The sequence below is a fragment of the Neofelis nebulosa genome, chromosome 13 (assembly GCF_028018385.1).
Source record: "Neofelis nebulosa isolate mNeoNeb1 chromosome 13, mNeoNeb1.pri, whole genome shotgun sequence".
NCBI classification, from domain to species: domain Eukaryota; kingdom Metazoa; phylum Chordata; class Mammalia; order Carnivora; family Felidae; genus Neofelis; species Neofelis nebulosa.
In genome coordinates, this window is record NC_080794.1 from 38668062 (window position 1) to 38689154 (window position 21093).

General features: G+C 42.2%; 2 protein-coding genes across 32 annotated transcripts in view; both read right to left on the minus strand.

The window, feature by feature from the left end:
- Window positions 1–1351, minus strand: part of PPP3CB (protein phosphatase 3 catalytic subunit beta) — a 58485-nt gene extending 57134 nt beyond the window's left edge. For 2 of the 7 annotated variants that reach the window (XM_058696739.1, XM_058696738.1), the window contains exon 1: window positions 1165–1350. In XM_058696739.1, coding sequence (XP_058552722.1) covers window positions 1165–1249 — 85 coding nt within the window. In that variant the 5' untranslated portion in view covers window positions 1250–1350. Of the gene's footprint in view, window positions 1–1164 lie in introns of all 7 variants that reach the window. The other 5 variants (XM_058696733.1, XM_058696732.1, XM_058696737.1 and 2 more) reach the window with 4 other exon arrangements.
- A 1737-nt stretch (window positions 1352–3088) lies between these two features.
- The window catches only part of USP54 (ubiquitin specific peptidase 54), a 132449-nt gene continuing 114444 nt past the window's right edge, over window positions 3089–21093 (minus strand). For 18 of the 25 annotated variants that reach the window (XM_058696712.1, XM_058696715.1, XM_058696718.1 and 15 more), the window contains 5 exons: window positions 19297–20690; window positions 9967–10085; window positions 9509–9649; window positions 6045–6231; window positions 3089–4415 (listed from right to left, as the gene is read on the minus strand). In XM_058696712.1, coding sequence (XP_058552695.1) covers window positions 3856–4415; window positions 6045–6231; window positions 9509–9649; window positions 9967–10085; window positions 19297–20690 — 2401 coding nt within the window. In that variant the 3' untranslated portion in view covers window positions 3089–3855. Of the gene's footprint in view, window positions 4416–6044; window positions 6232–9508; window positions 9650–9966; window positions 10086–19296; window positions 20691–21093 lie in introns of those variants that run through there. The other 7 variants (XM_058696721.1, XM_058696722.1, XM_058696726.1 and 4 more) reach the window with 4 other exon arrangements.

A 21093-nucleotide genomic window follows, 5' to 3' on the forward strand; every position in this document is an offset into this window, starting at 1 on the left:
AAAACACAAAGGAAAAAGGTTTTCTTGTTCTTAAATATTTTAATGGAAACATTTCTGGTCAAATTGCAAAAAGTGGACTAACAGTGTTTAAACATTGTACCAGTATATTTGAGAAGCTGAATGAAAATGAACAAACGAAAGAAGTATCTACCTTTCCAAAATAAATGTAATACGATAAAGAAAACTTTATTCTAAAATGATGTCAATGTATTGACCAAGCTGCATGGTAAATAAAAATCATTTCAAATTCTGTTTTTCACCTCCACAGCAGTGTATGAAGTTGATGGGCTCTCCTAGAGAGCATGGAAATCTGAAGCAACAGTCAATTTGCCCTCAATTTCTCTATTTAAAATTTTTCTGCTGACCTGTTGTCGGTAAACATACATGTATTCTGCCCACCTGGAAATATTTAATTTTTTTCTATGGGTATGTGTTCACAAGGTGAGGGGTAACCCTTTTTGGCCTTTGACCAGTGTTGACGGTTTTCTAAGTAAATGCTTTTTCCTATCGATCAGGTTTTTTTTTTTTCTTTATGCTGCCTTTTCTCCATCTTCTCTGCACTTAAAGCCAGGACCCCAAATCCTGCCTCGTCTCTTCACCCTTGTCCAATCCCACATGGTTCCCCCAGTTTCCGCGTAGAGTGACACCTGAGGGCCAAGCGCGAACCCCTGCGGCTGGCGCTAACTAGGCGCGAATCGGGCGGACGGCTGTCACTGGGGAGCAGGCGTGGGCCAAAGCCGAGGTGATTTCTGACTGCTCATCGCCCGGCCCCGCGTGGCTGAAGGTCTCCGAGCCCCTCGGTCCGCCCAGGCAAGCCAGGCGTGCAGCTGTCGCGGAGCAGGAAGCTAATCGCGGCCTCTGGGCCGCTTTGACAGGCCCAGGAGGAAAAGAAAGGGGCTCACTGCAGATCGGAGACTCACCCCCACAACTAGAAGACCTCGAGAGCGAAACCCCCGCCTCGGGCCTGAAGGCATGCGGGAGACCGCGGAGCCGCCGCTACCGACTCAGCCCAGCCCAGCAGGGGCCCGCCCAGGGGCCACTCCCCAAGGGAGGCAGCCAGTCACTCGCCCGCCCTTCCGGGCCCGCTCCGGAGGGGACGGTCTCCCGCCCGCCCTTACACACAGCTCCTCAGGCCAGGCCCCCAGGGCTTCGTCCACCTCTCACCTTTGACGACGCGGTCAGCCCCGGGAGGGGGCGGCGGGGGCGGGGGTGGGGGCGGTGCAGCCCGGGCCGGCTCCGGGGCGGCCATGCTGGGCCCGGGGCTCGGCTAGGCGCTGGGCCGGGCGGGGTTGGGGGCGGGGGCGGCGGCTACCAGAGCCAAGCGGCGGCGCCGCCGGGGAACATGGCGGACCCTCTTTCCCTACAGAGGGGCTAAGACCGGCATGCACCGCGCTTGCGGGGGCGGGGGCGGGGCAGACTCTAGGGACCTGGGCAAAATTACTGAGGCTGGAAGAGAAACAGGACGAGGCCAAGGGATCAGGTTAAAATTCTGGGCAGGCAGAAACAATAGACCCTGAAGAGGGAGGGCTATCTATTGCTAGTAGCTGCAGTGAATGAGCGCTAGGAAACATGACATTGGCTCTCATGGAGCTCCTAGTAAGATGATGAGACTTATTCAAACCTCAGAATCTCCTACTAATAGAGAAACAAATGTATAACAATTTGACTACCAAATCCGAGTACTTTGGTTGGTAAGGGACAGGAAAATAGAGGAGGCACTGTAGGTTCTGGAGGGAAGTGACCGTTCAAAATGGAGTTTGAGAATCTATCTGACCCTTATGTTTAGAGCCTGGAATTGTCAAGAGTCTGAAGGCACAGGGTGAGAATATAGATAGAGCAGAATAGGCTCCAAGGGTTAAGAATCAAAATAGGTAAGGGGAAAGGGATGACAACCAAGGGTTGTAAAGTGACAAAGTATACACCTGAAAAGGACACAGCCCCCCTCTTGATCCATTAGGAAAATAGAGATTTGGAAGGCAGAGGGATACATAGAGAAATTAGTTCCTCATAAAAAATATTTCATATGGTACTTCTGTGCACATACAGAATCTGAGCCCTGATGACTTACGGAAACTTTATAGGGATGGACCTTCATGGGGAAGGGAGTAGTGGGACAAGAACTGATTGTTCAATCAATAGTTACTAGAAGGTATGTGTATGACAGTAGGAGATGTACTGAATCACAGGGCAGAGATCAGCATAGCCACTAAGATCTATATATCTTGATGGCATACAATCCAAGTGGCATGAGAAATTCCTGCTATCCTCCTGAACATTAAATTCTCATAATCTGTTCATAATGGATGGTGTTAATTAGGTAAGCAGTGGCCCAAAGGTCTCAAAGAACACCTTTCTACTTCTTCTTTCTGTCAATTTCAGTGATCTTGAGACGTGGGATAAAAGAGGCGGGGAAGTGTCCAAAGGGTATTCTTTGCAAAGGGAGCCCACAAAATATCCTTTAGAGGGAGAATTTGGGAGTGAGGCAGAGGTGAAAATGGCTGTTTCTGTGCAATAATTGTTCCTCTTCACCATCAGTAGCTCTACCTGCTTCAATGATTTGAGGACAACCAGAGGAAGTACAGAAATTCCACAGGGAAGGCAAGGGTAGCGGCAGCCACGGGAAGAGAGCAAGGAAGGGATAGGAGGCACAAACTTGTAGAAGGAGGGCACCAAGAATACATAGATCAGCAGTGGGTTTCTAAGAGGTGTCTGAATCCCCAAAAAATCTCCCTAAGGAGGGAAGGATAAAGCATGTAATGTTGTGTTTTTTAGCAGGAAAGGAATAGGAAATACACTAACAACAGTAATAACAAGGAAAGCCATTCTACTTTAGGGGCCCATTAATTCCTACCTTTAGTATATATCCAACTATTTGGCTCCTCACCTTCACTCAGTCAAAAGACATACACACACACACACACACACACACACACACACACACACACGTTTGTGCCATGGTCCTCTCTTTGGGAGCCCCAGGCCCCTGGGAATTGATATTTCTTGCTTATTCAGGCCTTCCCCTCCATCCCCGACATAAAAGAGCAAGAGCATACAAAAGGCATTAAATAGACAATTAAATCACAAGGAATTAAATACAACTATCTTAAAGATTTATTAATGAAAAATACTTTACAAAAACAGTATGTTTGGCCCTAAAATAGTTTAGCTGACTCTGAGGGTTTACAATGGTGACTGTGCAAGTGGCAGTAATGGCTCTGCTGCTGAGGACAGGAAGGTGTGTTAGTGTGCCTGACTCCATCTGTTCAGAAGGGCAAATGTTACGTTGGCAGCTCTGCATTCTAGGCCTAAGGTGTCGGGGCACAGGGAAGGCTGACCGTTCATAATTACGGGGCAAACAGGCTGCCCTGAATGATGTGGTCAGGACCATGACCACACAGCTACATGTCCCTCTGAGAATGAGATATGGGGAGACAGAAGGTCAGGTAATAAGGATAGGTAAGTAAAACAAAGAATAGAAGTTGGCAGTATACTAGGGAACATAGGATAAAGGCTCAGGTGCAGGTGGGGGCATAAAGGATCCAGGAATAAAATGGTGACCCTAAGATCCTAAGAAATGACTAGTGTCTGGGGTAATATGGATTCATCTGTAAAGTGGCTCAAATAGAGCCCAAACCGCAGTTGCTTCCTTTTGCTAGGTGAAAGGAAATTGGAATTTCAAATATTCCCTCTCAAAGAGCCAGGTCTTGTTAGGGGTTCCTGGTACCCCTAGGACACTGCCAACTCTTACATTGAGATGAGACTAGCACAACCCTAGCAGGGATGCAGGGTGCCAGCTCCTCCACAGTACAGTTTAACAGAGAAGGCTGTGGTTCCAGGAAAGGGAAGGGGTGACCCTTACCACCTATTGTGCTGCAGGGCCCTTGCCCTTATCTGCTCTCTTCCAGGAGCATCTGCTAGAACAAATAGAAACTCCTCTCCCCCTGTTCTCCTGTGCCCAGATTGTGGGGCATAACTGCTTTGCCTCCAGTCATCATCAGGGGGCATATCTACTCTTCGAGGACCAGGGGCTCGAGACCCAGGAGTAGGACCCAAATTCCAAGCTGACCTCAGGGGTTCATGAAGATTGCTTGATGGTGGAGACACAGGGTGAACAATGGGAGGGTGGGAGAATGAATGGAAAAGATCCCCCCAGGACTGAGCATGAGGAACCTGAAGGCCCTGGCGCCTTTCTGGTAGTGTGGCAGTGTGTGGCAGTTGAGGCGTGCACCCTGGAGTACTCAGGAATCTGGCCCCAATATGCTGGTTGGTCTCTGACCATGGTCCCCAAGAGGCATCTATTCTGGAACGATGGGGGAGACTCTGGTAGTTCAGAGTCCTTCCTGTGTGCTTGACCCCCTGGCAAGTTTCACCCCTGTCACACATAGCCAGAAACTGCTGGACACTCCTCGAAGTTCCTGAAAAGAGAAAAAGAAACCCAAATATTAAGCATCTTCAGTAAACCATTCTCCTTCCCAGAGGATCATTCCTGGCTGTACCTCTCAACTCCCCACACCTCCAAGAGCATACACCTCAGGGGAAGAAGACTAGCTTTGCTTTTAATTTCATTTTTAAGAATTCTTAATATACATCAAAATCAAGTCTCTTCCCTCCTACCTGGGTAAATGTTGCCATACTTCCACTTTACTCCACTATAATTCTTCCTCCACTCCCTCCCCAGGAATGGCTCCCTAATATTGCAAATGTATACTCAGTGTAACAACTCTACTCTTAGAGCCACCACTCCAAAACATCACTCTGCTTTTTTAATTTGGTACCTTCACTCTAGTTAATCTGTTTCTGCTTGCATTCTTGCTTAGTCTCTGAGATCTCTGTTTTTGTTCACACACTCCTACCACATATATAGTGTAGAATGTCTTTTCTACACATTAATTCCCCTTTACTTAAAAAAACAAAACAAAACAAAATACATAATTTTTAAAAATCACTTCTAAAAAATACTTTCCATTCTTTATTTTTATAGCCCATCAACATCTGCAATATATTCTTATATGCATGCACATTCTGATTATTTCAGCTTTGAGCTCTTTAAGAACAGAGAGCTACCTTCTTTCTCCCCTATATTCACTATAATATTTAGTGCAGAACAGGCTGCACTAAAATACTGCCTGATGGATCAGATGCCCCTAACAACTGTCAAAGGGGCTGGCTACCTGGCTGTTCCACTGAGTGATAGAAAGTTCATCTACCCAGAAGGCCTGCTTATCCAAACCTCCCTAAAATTTGGACACATATCAGCAATACTACTCTTCTGTTCTAGAACCACAACCACTCCCTGCCCCAAGGCATTTATATCTGTAAGCCAGGGTTTCTCAATCTCAACACTACTGATATTTTGAGCTGATACTATCTGTTGGGGGTTGGGGGTGGGTGTAGGTAAACTGCCCTGTGCTTTGTAGGATGTTTAGCAGCATCCTGGCTTCCACTTAATTGATGCCAGTAGTACCTCCCATTTCCCATTGAGAATCATTGCCTTAAGCTATAGATTCAGCCTCTTCATGTGGAAGAAAAGTAGCAAATCTTACTATAGAGGGTCAAAGAAAGCCAAAAGGATGCTACCCACCTTCCCTAGGATTGTCTGGGTCTGTATATATGGCACAGGTATTCCATACATAGGGTCTGTCCAGGTTTCCCATTCATTCCTTGTCCTCCTGACTATACCTCAGCTGAGATTCAGGGGATAGTAGGAGAGAAACTAGCTATAGATGACACTTTTTGTTTTGGGAGGATCCTAAAGACTGAATATTAACTCCCCTTGGTCACTTATAAGCTTATCATGATAGAGCCAGTTCAGTTTCTAAAGATCTAGACCAGAGCCCCCAAAATCAAAGAACCATGTTGCCCAAGTAATAATTCAATCACAATTCACCTAAACCAATGATTGATCTTAAAGTGCTAATTCATATCCCTTTACCACCCACCTTGGGACTCCCCCACCCCCAGTAGGTATACTGATTTGATCTTTCTAGGTCATCCCTGAAAAGTACCACATTCTGGCACATAATATTAGATTTGGGGAGAGTTACCTGGGGGTCTATGGGGCTCCCCTGTCATGCTGGGCATCAAGACATCTGGGGACAGGAACTGTGGTTGGGATGGGTAGAGTTGGGGACCAAGGAGAAACACAGGAGGGTCATGGATGACAGGGAGGGAAGAGGAGCTGGAACAACGGTGCCCGGTTTCCAAAGGCTTTTTCCTCGCATTTGATGAATCCTTATAGTGAGACAAGACAAAAAAACATAAAGATGAGGATTAACACACAGCAGGATATGGTTGGGTAAACACAGTGAGGCAAGCAGGGGGAGATGGAGGGGATTAGAGTACCAATATGCCTAGCTCTGGAGAGCGACCCAATTGACTCACTCTTCCCATGAGCTCCTCTAGGGACATCCAGACCACTATGAAATGGAGACACAGAACTGCAGATCCTCTTCCTTTAACCTTTCTCATAGCCCTCACTTTCCCATTCTTTAATGCTAACAGTAGAGTCAGACTGAGATAGAAATTTAAAAAGAGAAAAAATAGGAAAGAGAAAAAAAATCAGAAAGACTGCGAGACTGAAAAAGAAAATTCTATACTCTAAATATTGGGAACTAAAAATGTATCTCCTTAAATATACAATCAAGAATTCTGCTACTCCACCTTCTCCCTCGTCACTGCTATAGTGCAGTCTCCTCTTTTGCCAGTCAAGTTTGTAACCACTGATGCTGTGTCAACGACTATACTCCACTAGTCATTCACTTTTGTGGCAAAGTCTCAGAAATAGCCCCTTTAACATTTGAAACACTAATATGTCCAAAATCAAACCAACATCATTCCAAACTCCACCTCCTGGTACCACATTTTCCTAAGTCACCTAGATTCATTCAAATGCTGACATTGCCCTTGATTTCGCACTTCTCATTCACGATTCCTTTAGTTGCCTTTGTCAAGAACACTCATTTCTACCTATAGGTTTTATATTTAAACTCAACTGGACCACTCCCAACAGCCTCCAATCTGATCTTCCTATCCAAGCCTGCTACTTCCTCACTGTGGCCTATTAAGTTCCTATGTGTAGCAATGGTGATGATCTTTCTCACTTTATCTCTACCATTCCTGTGCCTTTTTCACTGTAACTTTCTTAACTTTCCCCAACACACCAACCTCATTCCAACTCAGAGCCTTTTCACTTTCTGTTTCTGTTACCTGGAATAGTCTTCCCATGGCTCACACTATCATATCACTGACGTCACTGATCAAATGTTACTTCCTTAGAGCTGATTTGCCTCACTACTGTATCAAAAGTAGCCCTGAAAATAACCACTATTACCTCTCTATTCCTTATCCCCTTGCTTTGTTCTATTCTTCTTGATCATACATTGTCTGGGGTTTACTTGTTTATTGTCTTTCTCTCCTGGTAGAATACATTTCTTTTTACTCCAGTATTCCCAGCACCCTGAATAGCACCTGGAACAGGCACCTAATAAATAATATATTAAATAAAACAATCTATATACCAGTGTATCTTATTTCCTAACCAAGTTGTAAGCTATTCAAGAGCAAAATTTGTGTTATTTCATCAGTGTATGCTCATAGCAACTACCACAGCATGGAACATAGGAAGCATTTACCATATGGCCTAAGGACCAAGTACCAGTCCTCTCAGCATGTGACATAGCCAACTATTCCTTTATTCTGCACAGAAGAAGTGATGCCACGCTGGTTTCCCTTTTACCTCTCTGGTCCTCACTCCTTTTAGGGTTCTTCAGATAAACCATTTAAATATGATATTCATCAGAGATATATCCTTCTTATAATATTCTTTCCTTCTCCTTACAATATTCTTTCCCTCTTTTCAAAGGTTATGATTCTTGAATCTTGGTTTCAAGCTTTTATGTGTCACATCCAAAGGCCTACCAGATATCTCCACTCAAATATAGTATATCCAAAATTATACATATCTCTTCCCTCAAGTACATCATTGTCAACCAATAATTCCAGGTTATCATCCTTGATTCTCCTCTCCCCATATGAATCAGACACCAAGTCCCAATGATTTTTACTTCCTCTTTGGCTCTCCAACATGTCCACTTCTCTCTATGCTCCCAAACTTCGTACTGTGGTTCATGATATGACTCTTAGTTATATTCTTTCCAGTCTCATTTGTTAATTCTGTCCAACAGAGTCCTCGCCAGACTCTACTCCTGCCATACCAAATAAACTTTTAATTCAATGAATATCTGCTTGAAGTCCCTTTACAGACTATATTCATTTTACTTCCTTCAGGAAGCTTTCCCTGATCCCTCAAGTCTGGTTTAGATGTCCCTTCTATTATGCTTCCATAGCGTTAAATCCTATCATATTATAATTCTTTTATTTATCTGTCTCCCCAGGTAGACTGTAAGGGCCATGACAGCAGGGACTACATCTAGCTCACTCACCACTATATCCCCAGCACCAGGCACAATACCTGGAACATATGCTCAATAAGCATTTGTTTAAAAGAATGAGTCAGTGAATAAATAAATGGTATAGGAATCAGGAGAAAGAAAGCCAGCTCCCTAGAAGAGTAACAATTTGCTATTAAATTCACTAACAGTACATGAGAACAAATGTGAGGCAGAAAAGACCACCTTCCCCAACAAGAATGACAAGATGTTCACAGTTGTTTAGGAACTTATGAACAATAACTTGGAAAAAATGACTGCTGTTTGGGAGGGAAAGTGGATCTGAAGGACTAGTGGAACAGAGACTTGGTTTTCTCTCTGTACCCTTTTGTACCTTTTTATTTTTATATCATGTATCTAAAAAAAATTTTTCTTAAATCTTTATCAAACTGACCTGGTGAACAAGCTTTAATGCACTAGAGCTTTGCATCCTAACCTCCATTGTAATGAAAACTCAATTTGCTTGGGCAAGTATGTGAAATTCTCAAAAGCATAATTTATAAACCCAGCCACTGAAACTATCTGACTGTGTTGATCTCTGTTGACTTGGTTGTCCCTTTCACCTACAGATCACTGCATTAATTCCATATGAAAAGCCTCAAGGAGGAAGATTTTAAATCACTTTCCTTTTCTTGCCAAGCACATGCTTTATTTTAGCATGAAAGCATACTAGATCCCATTCAATCATATACTGGAGTGGGGAGGAAAAGGCAAAAAAAATATCTCATCCCATCTCTTCCCTTCCTTTGATTAGTACAATGGGTTTTGATCCAATCAGCAGCCATTGATTCTCAGACTTCTCTCAAGGCTAGTAGGACTCTTCTCACCCTAGGGAATCCTTTAAAATGCCTTCCAGAACTGCTCTAGGGAAGGGACATCCCTCTGGGCTCTAACAAAATGTATGTCAATAAAGTAATGACTATGTGTCATCATTTTTGCTGAGTGCACATGGCTTTCCCCCAAATTACAGCTTTTAATTTCCCCTGCCCCTTCACATATAGTGTATTTTTACCTAGCAAAAGAAATACAGTGCTCTGAATAGAGACCCTGATTCTACTTACAAAACTGTGGGAAGAGACTGGAGCCTCGTCCCTCTCTGAGACAACTGTGCCACTGAGACTGCGTGAGATGCGGTGAAAGTTCTCTGCACCGTACTGATCATCCTCCCCATACTCCCTGCTGGGGCCTCGGCAAGGTGCAGCCTTCAAACACACAGACATACACAGGCAGACACAAAACACCAGACCTATGGTTTTCCCACAGACCCTGTCCCCAGGGATATGGGAGAAAATAGGGTAAGACTCACTACTAAAGACCTGAATTAATGTATTTGAAAGGTAGTGGCCATATGACAATCTTTTCTCATTCAAAAGAAGCCCCATCATTAACCTTGTTCTCTTCTAACAGCCCCACATTACCATATTCCTGCTTTACCACCAACCCTACCAGTTATATCTTTCCACACTTCCTGTCCCAATGCACCACCCCATGCCAGCACTTTAGGACCTGAGGCTGCTACCTGAGAAGCAGGCACTGTGCTGGCTTCATGGAGACTGTGCTCCATTTCTGCTGTTGGGGTCCTTGAGAGACCAAGGCCAGGGGCTGAGTGCAACCTCCTCCCCACACCATCTGCAGAGCCTGAGGAGGAAAACATAAATACAGGTTGAAGCCATCTCTTCTCCCGAAGCCTAACTTCAGCATGAGAGCAAGAAACTCAGTTCTTTTTTCATGGAATAACAAATAAGCATCCTTAAATCCAGTGAAGGATGTACTCCTGAGATGTAGAAACAGGAGTTTCAGAATACGGATAGTTTCCTATAGGCCACAAGAGTCTCAGAACACAGGCTTTAAAGAACATTGTTATAGAAGGGGCTCTGTGGACAGACAACTGAATGTCCCCATCTTGCCTCGTTTCATTTATGTAAGCACAATCAGCTTTACTTCTCTCAGACTTACGCCCAAGACTTAAAATATATACAGAGGAAATTGTCCGACAAAGTTGTTCTCTAGAGCATCTGTGATGACAAAGGGAACATTATCTTCTGTCCAGTTAGAAATTGAAATGAACATAGTAATCATCTATCAAACCTCCTCATATTATATAACAGGAAAATGAGTTCCAGGGTCTGAAAGGTAGTAAGTAGATTAACCAGAATTAAAATTCAAGTCTCTTGATTTTCACTTCCTATTACTATGAGTAGGAGCTCTTCAACAATATTTTATATGTGTAATGCTCTTTTATTTCCCCATTGGCTTCTCTCAATCACTAAATGCTTAAATTCTGAACCATTACTAAATGCTTATCTCTTCCTCAACATCTTGCTAGATTATTAAGAGCTGCTCCAAACTGGATATGTGACTCCCAAGGGGCTCGCCCCAATACAACTAATTAAGTCTTCCATTCTGAAAATGCACATGCCCTTGACCTACATTTGATGTATATGTCTATCACCAATTCATGTCTTGATTTGATATTTTGATTCTAATATATGTATCTGGCTAAAGGAGGATATTCCTGATACTAATCTAAAAGATCAAGCTAAATATTACTTTTAGTATTTCCTGGTACTTAAATGCAGAGGTTCCAATACCACCTGAGATTCATCTAGGAGCTTTTAAAAATACAGATTCCTGTATCTCTCCACAGCCCTGCTGAATCAGAATCTTTGTGGTGTGGAGTCTGGGAATATTTCTTTTTAAAAGGTTCCCCAAGGGGCACCTGGCTGGCTCAGTCAGTGGAGCATATGACTCTGGATCTCAACATTGTGAGTTGGGAGTAGAGATTACTTAAAAGTAAAATCTTTAAAAATCAATAAATAAAATAAAATAAAACAAAACAAAAGGATTTCCTGAAAAGCATAGGAGAATATCCTCAAACATTGTTGAAGAAAATTTGAAATGTTATAGTCTTCTTAAAAAGCTGTTTAGAAATATCCATTAAAAATGAAAATATATTTACCCTTTTATCCAACAATCCTACTCCTGGGAATAAGAAGCAAAAATACCAGTTTACTGAGGCATTATTTAAAGTGGCCAAAAAACTAGAAATAAAGTAACACCCATTTATAGCAGGATGGCTAAATACACTATGGTATCTTCAATAACAAATATTGCCCAGGGGCACCCGGGTGGCTCAGGTGATTAAGCTTCTGACTTCGCCTCAGGCCATGATCTCACAGTTCCAGAGTTTGGCCCCACACACTTTGGGCTCTGTGCTGACAGCTTAGAGCCTGCTTCAGATTCTGTGTCTCCCTCTCTCTCTGCCCCTCCCCCTCTTGCGCTCTGTCTCTGTCTCTCTCTCAAAAATAAATAAACATTAAAAAAAATTAAAAATATTGCCCAGCCACTAAAAATAATGAGTTGATGGGGCGCCTGGGTGGCTCAGTCGGTTAAGCGTCCGACTACAGCTCAGGTCACGATCTCGCAGTCTGTGAGTTCGAGCCCCACGTCGGACTCTGGGCTGATGGCTCAGAGCCTGGAGCCTGTTTCAAATTCTGTGTCTCCCTCTCTCTCTGCCCCTCCCCTGTTCATGCTCTGTCTCTCTCTGTCCCAAAAATAAATAAACGTTAAAAAAAAAAAAATTAAAAAAAAAAATAAATAAAAATAATGAATTGAGTTAAACTAGATGACTTAGAGGGATTTTCATAAAGTATTGTTAAGTTAAAAGGGAAAAAATTGGGGCGTCTGGGTGGCTCAGTTGGCTAAGCACCTGACTTTTTTTTTTTTTTAATTTTTTTTTCAACGTTTTTTATTTATTTTTGGGACAGAGAGAGACAGAGCATGAACGGGGGAGGGGCAGAGAGAGAGGGAGACACAGAATCGGAAACAGGCTCCAGGCTCCGAGCCATCAGCCCAGAGCCTGATGCGGGGCTCGAACTCACGGAGCGCGAGATCGTAACCTGGCTGAAGTCGGACGCTCAACCGACTGCGCCACCCAGGCGCCCCAAAGCACCTGACTCTTGATTTTGGCTCAGGGCATGATCTTCTGCTCATGAGATCGAACCCTCTGTTGGGCTCTGCACTGTGCACAGCCTCCTTGAGATTCTCTCTCTATCCCTCTCCTGCTCATGTGTGTGCTCTCTCTCTCTCAAAATAAATAAATAAACTTAAAAAAGGTGGGGGAGGAATCTGTAATACTAACCTTAGGCCAAAAAAACAAACAAAACAAAACAAAAAAAACCGTATATTTAGGTCTACATAGGATTATACCAACAGAAAAATACAGAAATATGCACATTAGATTACTACCTGGGAAGGTGGAGGATAAAAGGCAGGGACTCATGCAAGGGGATCAGAGATAAACAGGAAAATGTCTGTAATAAAAACAACATGTGTGCTGTCATCCCATTTATATAAAATTATTTCTGTGTTTTTTAAAAAAACACTCCTCAGCTGACTCTGATGGGCAGCCAGATCTAAAAATTGTAGCTGTAATGGTTAGAATTTGGTGCTCTTCAAGTAAAGTCAAGTGTGATTCCTAGACAAGGTGGTAGCCACTGGAACCTTCTGAAGGGAATAGACTTTTTTTTTTTTTTCATTTTTTAAAGTTTATTTACTTATTTTGAGAGACAGAGACAGCAGAGTTGGGGAGGCGCAGAAAGAGAGGGAGAGAGAATCTCAAGCAGGCTCTGCACTGCCAGCACAGAGCCCAACGTGGGGCTTGAACTCATGAAACCGCGAGATCATGACCTGAGCTGAAACCAAGAGTTGGACATTTAACTGACTGAGGCACCCATGTGCCCCTGGGAATAGACTAATTCTTTTAAAGATATTTCAGCAGAGGTGAAGGTGGCCACCTATAAGGAGCTGAGGGGATTTATGGATTTGACAGAAGGTAGGGTTAAGATGTACTGCTCAATAGTAACAAGAAGAAAGCCTACCAGACATCATGCACTTCCTGATATAGAAATACAAAGTACCATCTCTGAAATCTTATTTAAAAATATTGGTGGGGCGCCTGGGTGGCTCAGTCGGTTGAGTGACGGACTTCGGCTTAGGTCGTGATCTCGCAGTCTGTGAGTTCGAGCCCCACATCAGGCTCTGTGCTGACAGCTCAGAGACTGGAGCCTGCTTCAGATTCTGTGTCTCCCTCTCTCTCTGCCCCTCCCCCACTCATGCTCTGTCTCTCTCTCTCTCTGTCAAAAATAAACATTAAAATAAATAAATAAATAAATAAATAAATAAATAAATAAATAAATATTTTGGGGGTGACTGGCTGGCTCAGCCAGTAGAGCACATGACTCTTGATCTTGGGGTCATGAGTTCAAGCCCCACTTTGGGTGTAAAAATTACTTAAAAAAATACAATCTTTTTTTTTTTTTTTTTTTTTTTAACATTTATTTATTTTTGAGACAGAGAGAGACAGAGCATGAACGGGGGAGGGTCAGAGAGAGGGAGACACAGAATCTGAAACAGGCTCCAGGCTCTGAGCTGTCAGCACAGATCCCGACGCGGGGCTCGAACTCACGAACTGTGAGATCGTGACCTGAGCCGAAGTCGGACGCTTAACCGACTGAGCCACCCAGGCACCCCCCAAAAATAAAATCTTAAAAAAAATTGAACCTGATTTTAATTAAGCCTCTATCCCTAATTACCAGATCACAGAAAAACAGGGGCTAGAAGAACATGTTTAAAAAAAAAAAAAAAACTACCAGAATATAATCAGTAAAATCTAGAATGTGGATTTGACAAATGACCAAATCTTCCATAAATAAATTACCAGACAAAAATTTTATAGTCTAAAAAAAGCCTTGAGACATATCAACCGAATGCAATGTGTAGATCTTGTTTGAATACTAATTTGAAATAAACCAACTGTGAAAAGACATATATGGCACAATTGAGAAAACGTGAATACTGGCTAGTTACTATATTACATTAAGAAATTATTGTTAATTTTTTAGATATAATAAAATTATAGTTTTGCATTTAAAAAGAGTCACTATTGGGGCGCCTGGGTGGCGCAGTCGGTTAAGCGTCCGACTTCAGCCAGGTCACGATCTCGCGGTCCGTGAGTTCGAGCCCCGCGTCGGGCTCTGGGCTGACGGCTCGGAGCCTGGAGCCTGTTTCCGATTCTGTGTCTCCCTCTCTCTCTGCCCCTCCCCCGTTCATGCTGTGTCTCTCTCTGTCCCAAAAATAAATAAAAAACGTTGAAAAAAAAAAAAATTTAAAAAGAGTCACTATTTCTTAGAGATACATTCCATATTATGTATGGATGAAATGATATAATGTCTGGAATTTGCTTTAAAATAATCCAGTAGAGGAGTGCCTGGCTGGCTTAGTCAGTACAGCATGCAATTCTTAATCTCAGGGTCATGAATTCAGGCCCCACACTGGGTGTAGAGATTACTCAAGGAAATAAAAATAAAATAAAATAAAATGTGTAAATAAGTAAATAGATAGATATTAAAATAATCCAGTAGGTAGAAGCTATAGGTAAACCAGAATTGGCCATATGTTGATAACTGGCCAGGATAATCACTATGGAAGCTAGTCATAAGTAGCTAGTCATAAGTACTAGCTTATTGGACAGCTATTGTAACATTTACTCTTACTCATTACTTTTGAATATATTTGAAATTTTCCCTAACAAAAAGTTATTTTTTATTTTTAAGATAATGTCTGCCTAACTTCAAAATTCTATGAAATTTAGAATAGAGGTCAAGGACAATGTTTATATACAACTCTTTAGGAACTATAATCATGTCAAAATTAATCTGGTCACAAAACACCATATACTATACGATTCCATTATATCATATGTCCAAAATAAGCAAATATATAGCCAAAAACTAGATTAGAGGTTGCCTGAGGCTGGAGGAGAGAGGGGTAGGGGGGATAGGGAGTGACTACTAAGGGGTATAGGGCTTCTTTTTGGGGTGATTAAAACACTTTAAAACTGATTGTGGTGGGGCACTTGTGTGGCTCAGTTGGTTAAGCATCTGGCTCTTGATTTTGGTTCAGGTCATGATCTCATGGTTTGTGAAATTGAGCCCTGTGTCGGGCTCTGCATTGACATCGTGGAGCCTGCTTTGGATTCTCTATCTCCCTTTCCCTCTGCCCCTCCCCTGCTCACATTCTCTCTCTCAAAATAAATAAACTTAAAAAAAAAAAAACAACTGATTGTGGTGATAGATGGACATATATATATGTGAATATACTTAAAAAACACTGAATTATACATATTAAGTAGGTGATTTGTATGATATGTAAATTATATATCAATAAGGCTTTTATATTTTTTTAAGTCATAAGTCAGATAGAGAAAAACAAATACTATATGACCTCACTTTGTGGAGTCTAAAAAAAGCTAAATTCATTGAAATATAGAATGGTAGTTAAGGGGCACCTAGGTGGTTTAGTCAGTTGAGCATCCAACTCTTGATCTCAGCTTGGGTCTTGATCTCAGGGTTGTGAGTTTAAGCCCCGTCTGGGGCTCCATGCTGGACTTGAAGCCTACTTAAAAAAACAAAACAAAACAAAAGAATGGTAGTTGACATGGAGTGTGGGGGAAATGGGGAGATGTTGGTCAAAGGATATAATCTAATTAGAAGATGAATACATTCTGGGGATCTAATGTACAGGATCATGACTATAGTTAACAATACTGTATTATTTACCTGAAAGGTGCTAATAGAATAGATCTTAAATGTTCTTACAAAGAAATTGCAATTATGCGTGGAGATGGTTGGGTTAACCAACCTTACTGTCATTATCATTTCACATTATATATATGTCAAACCATCACATTGTACACCTTAACCTTACATGTTATTTGTAAATTATATGAATAAAGCGGGGGCGGGGGGAGAGATGCTTTGTAATTTGCTTTAGTAATTTGATGCTTAAAAAATGCTTCACAATAGGGGAGCCTGGGTCACTCAGTCAGTTGAGCATACGACTCTTGGTTTGGCTCAGATCATGATCTCACCATTTGTGAGATCAAGCCCCAAGTGGGGCTCTATGCTGGCAGCCCAGAGCCTGCTTGGGATTTTCTCCGTACTCTTTCTCTGCCCCTCCCCCCGCCCTGAATAAATAAATATATTTTTAAAAATCTAAAAAAGAAAAAAATGCTTCACAGTAAGATAAAGAAGTACTCCCCTAAAGATATAGTCTATCATATACAGATCCTAATTGGCACTTTACTTCATTACCTACTTCCTGATTTATTCCACCTGATCCCTTCTTTATGTTAATAAAGGCTAGTCTGGTTTGACAAGGATTTTAAGAACTGACTCATCAGATGGATATTTTAAATTAGTTTTTGTTCACTATTAAGCAAAAAAGTACTGTTTGGTACGTACTCTTTGAAATTGTTTACAGAAGTATAATCTTCCTGAAGGCTAATTTACCAGTCCATATCAAGAGATTTTTAAAAGTATTTAACCTTCAACTAGCTATTATCCTTGTAAAAGTTTATTTGGAAGAGCTCATCAGAAATGTGCCCAAATATAAAGATATTCATCATCAGTTTATCTAAAAATTGGAAGAATTCTAAGCAAAGTATATAAAGTATCATAAAATTGTTGAATATATGATACATTCATATGCAGCATATTGTAGTCCTTAAAAGTGTTTCAAAAGAAAAATACTAATGGATATAATGTAAGAATATCATGGGAATAAACTATATACATATATTGTAATAATTTGCTTTTTATAAAAACAAAACAATATAAATATAAATACTAAATATAAATATATAGTATATATGCATAAAAAACAAAGCCAGAAGTAAACTCATGAAATTAATAGTGGGATTATCAATGATTTTTGTTAGTTTATATATTTTCAAAACTATCCACAATGAAAAATGTTCCTATTTTGAGTAACATAAGAATTTTTTTTATTTGTGTTTTTTTGGTAATATAATACTTGACAGTTTAATTTTAATTGAAATATATTCTTTTATATGTGTTTATTATTAAAACACTTGACATTTGTATTTTCTTTCTCCCTTAGACAGGAAGCTAATTGAGGAAGACACCAGCTTTTCCTCATTCTTTAGAATCTTCCCATCCTGCCCTGTCCCGTGTACCTAAGGAGAATTTTAATAAACATTATTGCAAAGTCTACACTGTGATGCATATCCTAAAAAACATATCTTAATATCAAATCTTATATTTATGTGACACCCTCCCTCCCCAATAGCTTCTGGGAATAGCTTCTAGGTACTCAGTAAATACCTGTATGGCTGTATTTAAACATCAACTGGCAGTATAACCTGTACTGTTATGGAAACTGAGCTAAAGATAAAGTTCTCTGAGTTCAATTTCACAGAATCATACATATCATTTCAAGAGTTGGAGGGCATCTTGGGACACCTGGGCGGCTCAGTCAGTTGAGTGTTGGACTTCAGCTCAGGTCATAATCTTGAGGTTTGTGGGATCAAGCCTTGCATCAGGCTCTGTGCTGACAGCTCAGAGCCTGGAGCCTGATTTGGATTCTGTCTCTCTCTCTCTCTCTCTCTCTCTCTCTCTCTCTCTCTGCCCCTCCCCCACTCATGCTCGCTCTCTCTCTCTCTCTCTCAAAAATAAATAAACATTTATTAAAAAAAAAAAAAAAAGAGGGGTGCCTGGGTGGCTCAGTCAGTTAAGCGGCCGACTTCGGCTCAGGTCATGATCTCACGGTCTGTGAGTTCGAGCCCCGCGTCCGGCTCTGTGCTGACAGCTCAGAGCCTGGAGCCTGTTTCAGATTCTGTGTCTCCCTCTCTCTGACCCTCCCCCGTTCATGCTCTGTCTCTCTCTGTCTCAAAAATAAATAAACGTTAAAAAAAAAAAAAAAGAGTTGGAGGGCTTCTTTAAAAAGAAAATCATTGAACCAATTCTCTAATTTTGCAGGTAAAAACTCAGTCATGGAATATCAAGTGACTTGTCCAAATTTATACTGACAGTTAATGATGGAACCAGAATAGTTCAGGCTTTGGAGTTCTTAAGTATATCAATCTAAGTTATAAATATTCTTCATGTCTACAATTTCCAGAACAAGTCTGTGAAGTACATTTAAGGTACAGACTTCATTCTTCACACAATATAATCTAATGGATAGCCAATGAATGGGTACCCTACAAACATACAACCTTGAATATTTTTTTTTTTTTTTTTTTTTTTTTTTTTTTTTTTTTTTTTTTTTTTTTTTTTTTGGGACAGACAGAGAGCATGAACGGGGGAGGGGCAGAGAGAGAGGGAGACACAGAATCGGAAACAGGCTCCAAGCTCCGAGCCATCAGCCCAGAGCCCGACGCGGGGCTCGAACTCACGGACTGCGAGATCGTGACCTGGCTGAAGTCGGACGCTTAACCGACTGCGCCACCCAGGCGCCCCACAACCTTGAATATTTTAAAGCTGGTAGTTGCTGAAGGGATCAGGGAAGCTCTTGATATTTCTGAATCAGTATGATATAGAAATGCCACTTTACAGATCTGGCTCAATATGGACATCCTCATTGCAAGTTGGATCTGGAAGCTAGATCACGGATTAGTTCAGTTCCCTCCTGAGCCATAAAAGGATGACTTTTTTTTCAGCCTCCCCTACTTCAGGCTGAGTCTCTCTCAAAGACCTATGAACCATTCCTTAGCACAGAATGCCCAGAAAGCACAACAGCCCTGGCATATACTCATTGGTTTCTTCCTTTAGAAGGAGGGAATTGGACCATTAATGATTATTCTCTCCCCATTCTCCACTATAGCTAGAAAACGGTCTAGCTCTTGTCCTCAAGTCTTCATAAATAAAGTCAGAAGATCTACCACCTCTTACCTAGGATGTTATTTGGACAGAACACCACCCCTCTTCTGTTCTGCTTTCGGCTTTTATATGTCTCCCACTCCCCCTGCCCATGGTTACATTCTTACCTGTTTGGTTAAATGAATGCCAGGCCACATCTTGCTGCCCCCATCCAGAACAGCCAGCTTGAGAAGCCTGAAGACTGGCTTGGTAGAGAGACTCCAATTCTGAGGTCTCCTGCTCTGTGTCTTGGTTCCAATGTGGATGCAAAAGGATGTGGTTTCTTTCTGGATAGGCTACACAGGTATGGGAATCGTGGGGGGGGGACTTCATTCCTGGCCCAGGGACCCCATGTTTAAGCTGAGAATCACAGAGCCTTGTGACATTCACCCAGGAGTCCAAAGGCAAGGAAGTCCCCAAGTCGACACTGCTGCCCAGTTCCTTAGGCCTAGCATCTCTAACTTGAGATGGCTTTCCTTGATACATGCTTGGATCTGCCAACCTGGGCTGTCTTCCCCTAGAAGTTTCACTATTAAGCAGCCCAGAGTTCATGGCAAGACAAGGATAATCAGCAGGTTCTTCCCAGGAAGGTAGTCTGTCCCTCCCATCCAAAGAAGGCTGTTGTTTTGCCCAAGGCCAATGGCCTTTCCCTCGACCCTGTGGGAAAGGAAGCTTAGAGTCAGAAGGGGAAGAGTTCTTTCTTAGACTGGTTGGCAAACTTCTATCCTGGGAACCTGTGCCATCCCTTGTGGAGGCACCTTGCATCCTCTGGAATTGCTCTGCTAGAGAACGGACAAGCCCCTTTGTGCTTGGAAACTCTGGCCTATAGGGATCCTCGCTGCCAGCATCCACTTTTGAAGTCAACAAAGTTTTGAGGCTTTTGGCTTGGAGGCATTCGTTAGTCTTCTGCACAGTATCAGGAGAGTGAAGCATAGGTGAGGAAGCAGCAGGCATTACAGTGTGGCAGGCCCTATACAGGGGAAGGCTGGACTGAGCTGATGAACTTGAAGGACTACAGCCTAGTCTGTGTGCATCTCCTCTCTCAGAGGTGTCTGTTCCAGTTGAGTGTGACCAAGGCATCACCTGGGATGAGACAACAGGGTCCCTCTTTTCTTGGAATGGCTGTTCTTGATCAATACCTCTTCCTTCTTGTGGGAGGAACCTGGTACAGCTGCTGTTGTCACCCTTGTAGCCTTGCAGCTTACTCTCTGGTACATCCAATGGTTCCCAACCATAATGAGCATTCTTCTCAGTCCTCCCTGGTGTTTTAGGTAAGGCCTCCCTGTGGAGCGTAGAGGGGTCAATGCTATCCTCAACTGAAGTCAGAAGGTTCGAGGCAGACCTACTGGGGGAATTGTGCTGTGGGGCAGACAGGGCAGATGACTCTGGGAAGAGTGATGAGTGTGACTCATGGCAGGAAGCAGGTGAGTGGATGAAAGAACTGGCCCCAAACTCTGTATTCGTGCAGGATTCTAATTGAGCCTCCCGGCTTAACAATACTTGGAGCGGGATAGGCTGTTCACTGAAATAAATGGAGAGAGCCAGTCATAAGCTGCCTTAAATGACAAGATCACTTACAAAAAGACCTGTTCATCTGATTCCCATTTCTAGCCATTCACAGAGGGAATGGTAAAAATAAATAGAAAGACAAGCACAAGTACAGTCAATGGTTCAGAGGTTCAAAAGAGAAGGCAGGCACATGGTCAGCTCACACCCAAGCAATAGGTAATATTAATTCTCTTTATTAAATACCCTCACCAAAGCTGCACACAGTAATATTAAATGAAGTCCTTGTCAATATTCTTCACTACCTGTAAAATCCCATTCCAATCATATTCTTCTTGCAAATTAAAAAAACAAAAATGGCTAGTCCCACATGCAGATGACATGAAGGTGAGCAAAGCCTAGAAGTTACTCATACCTAG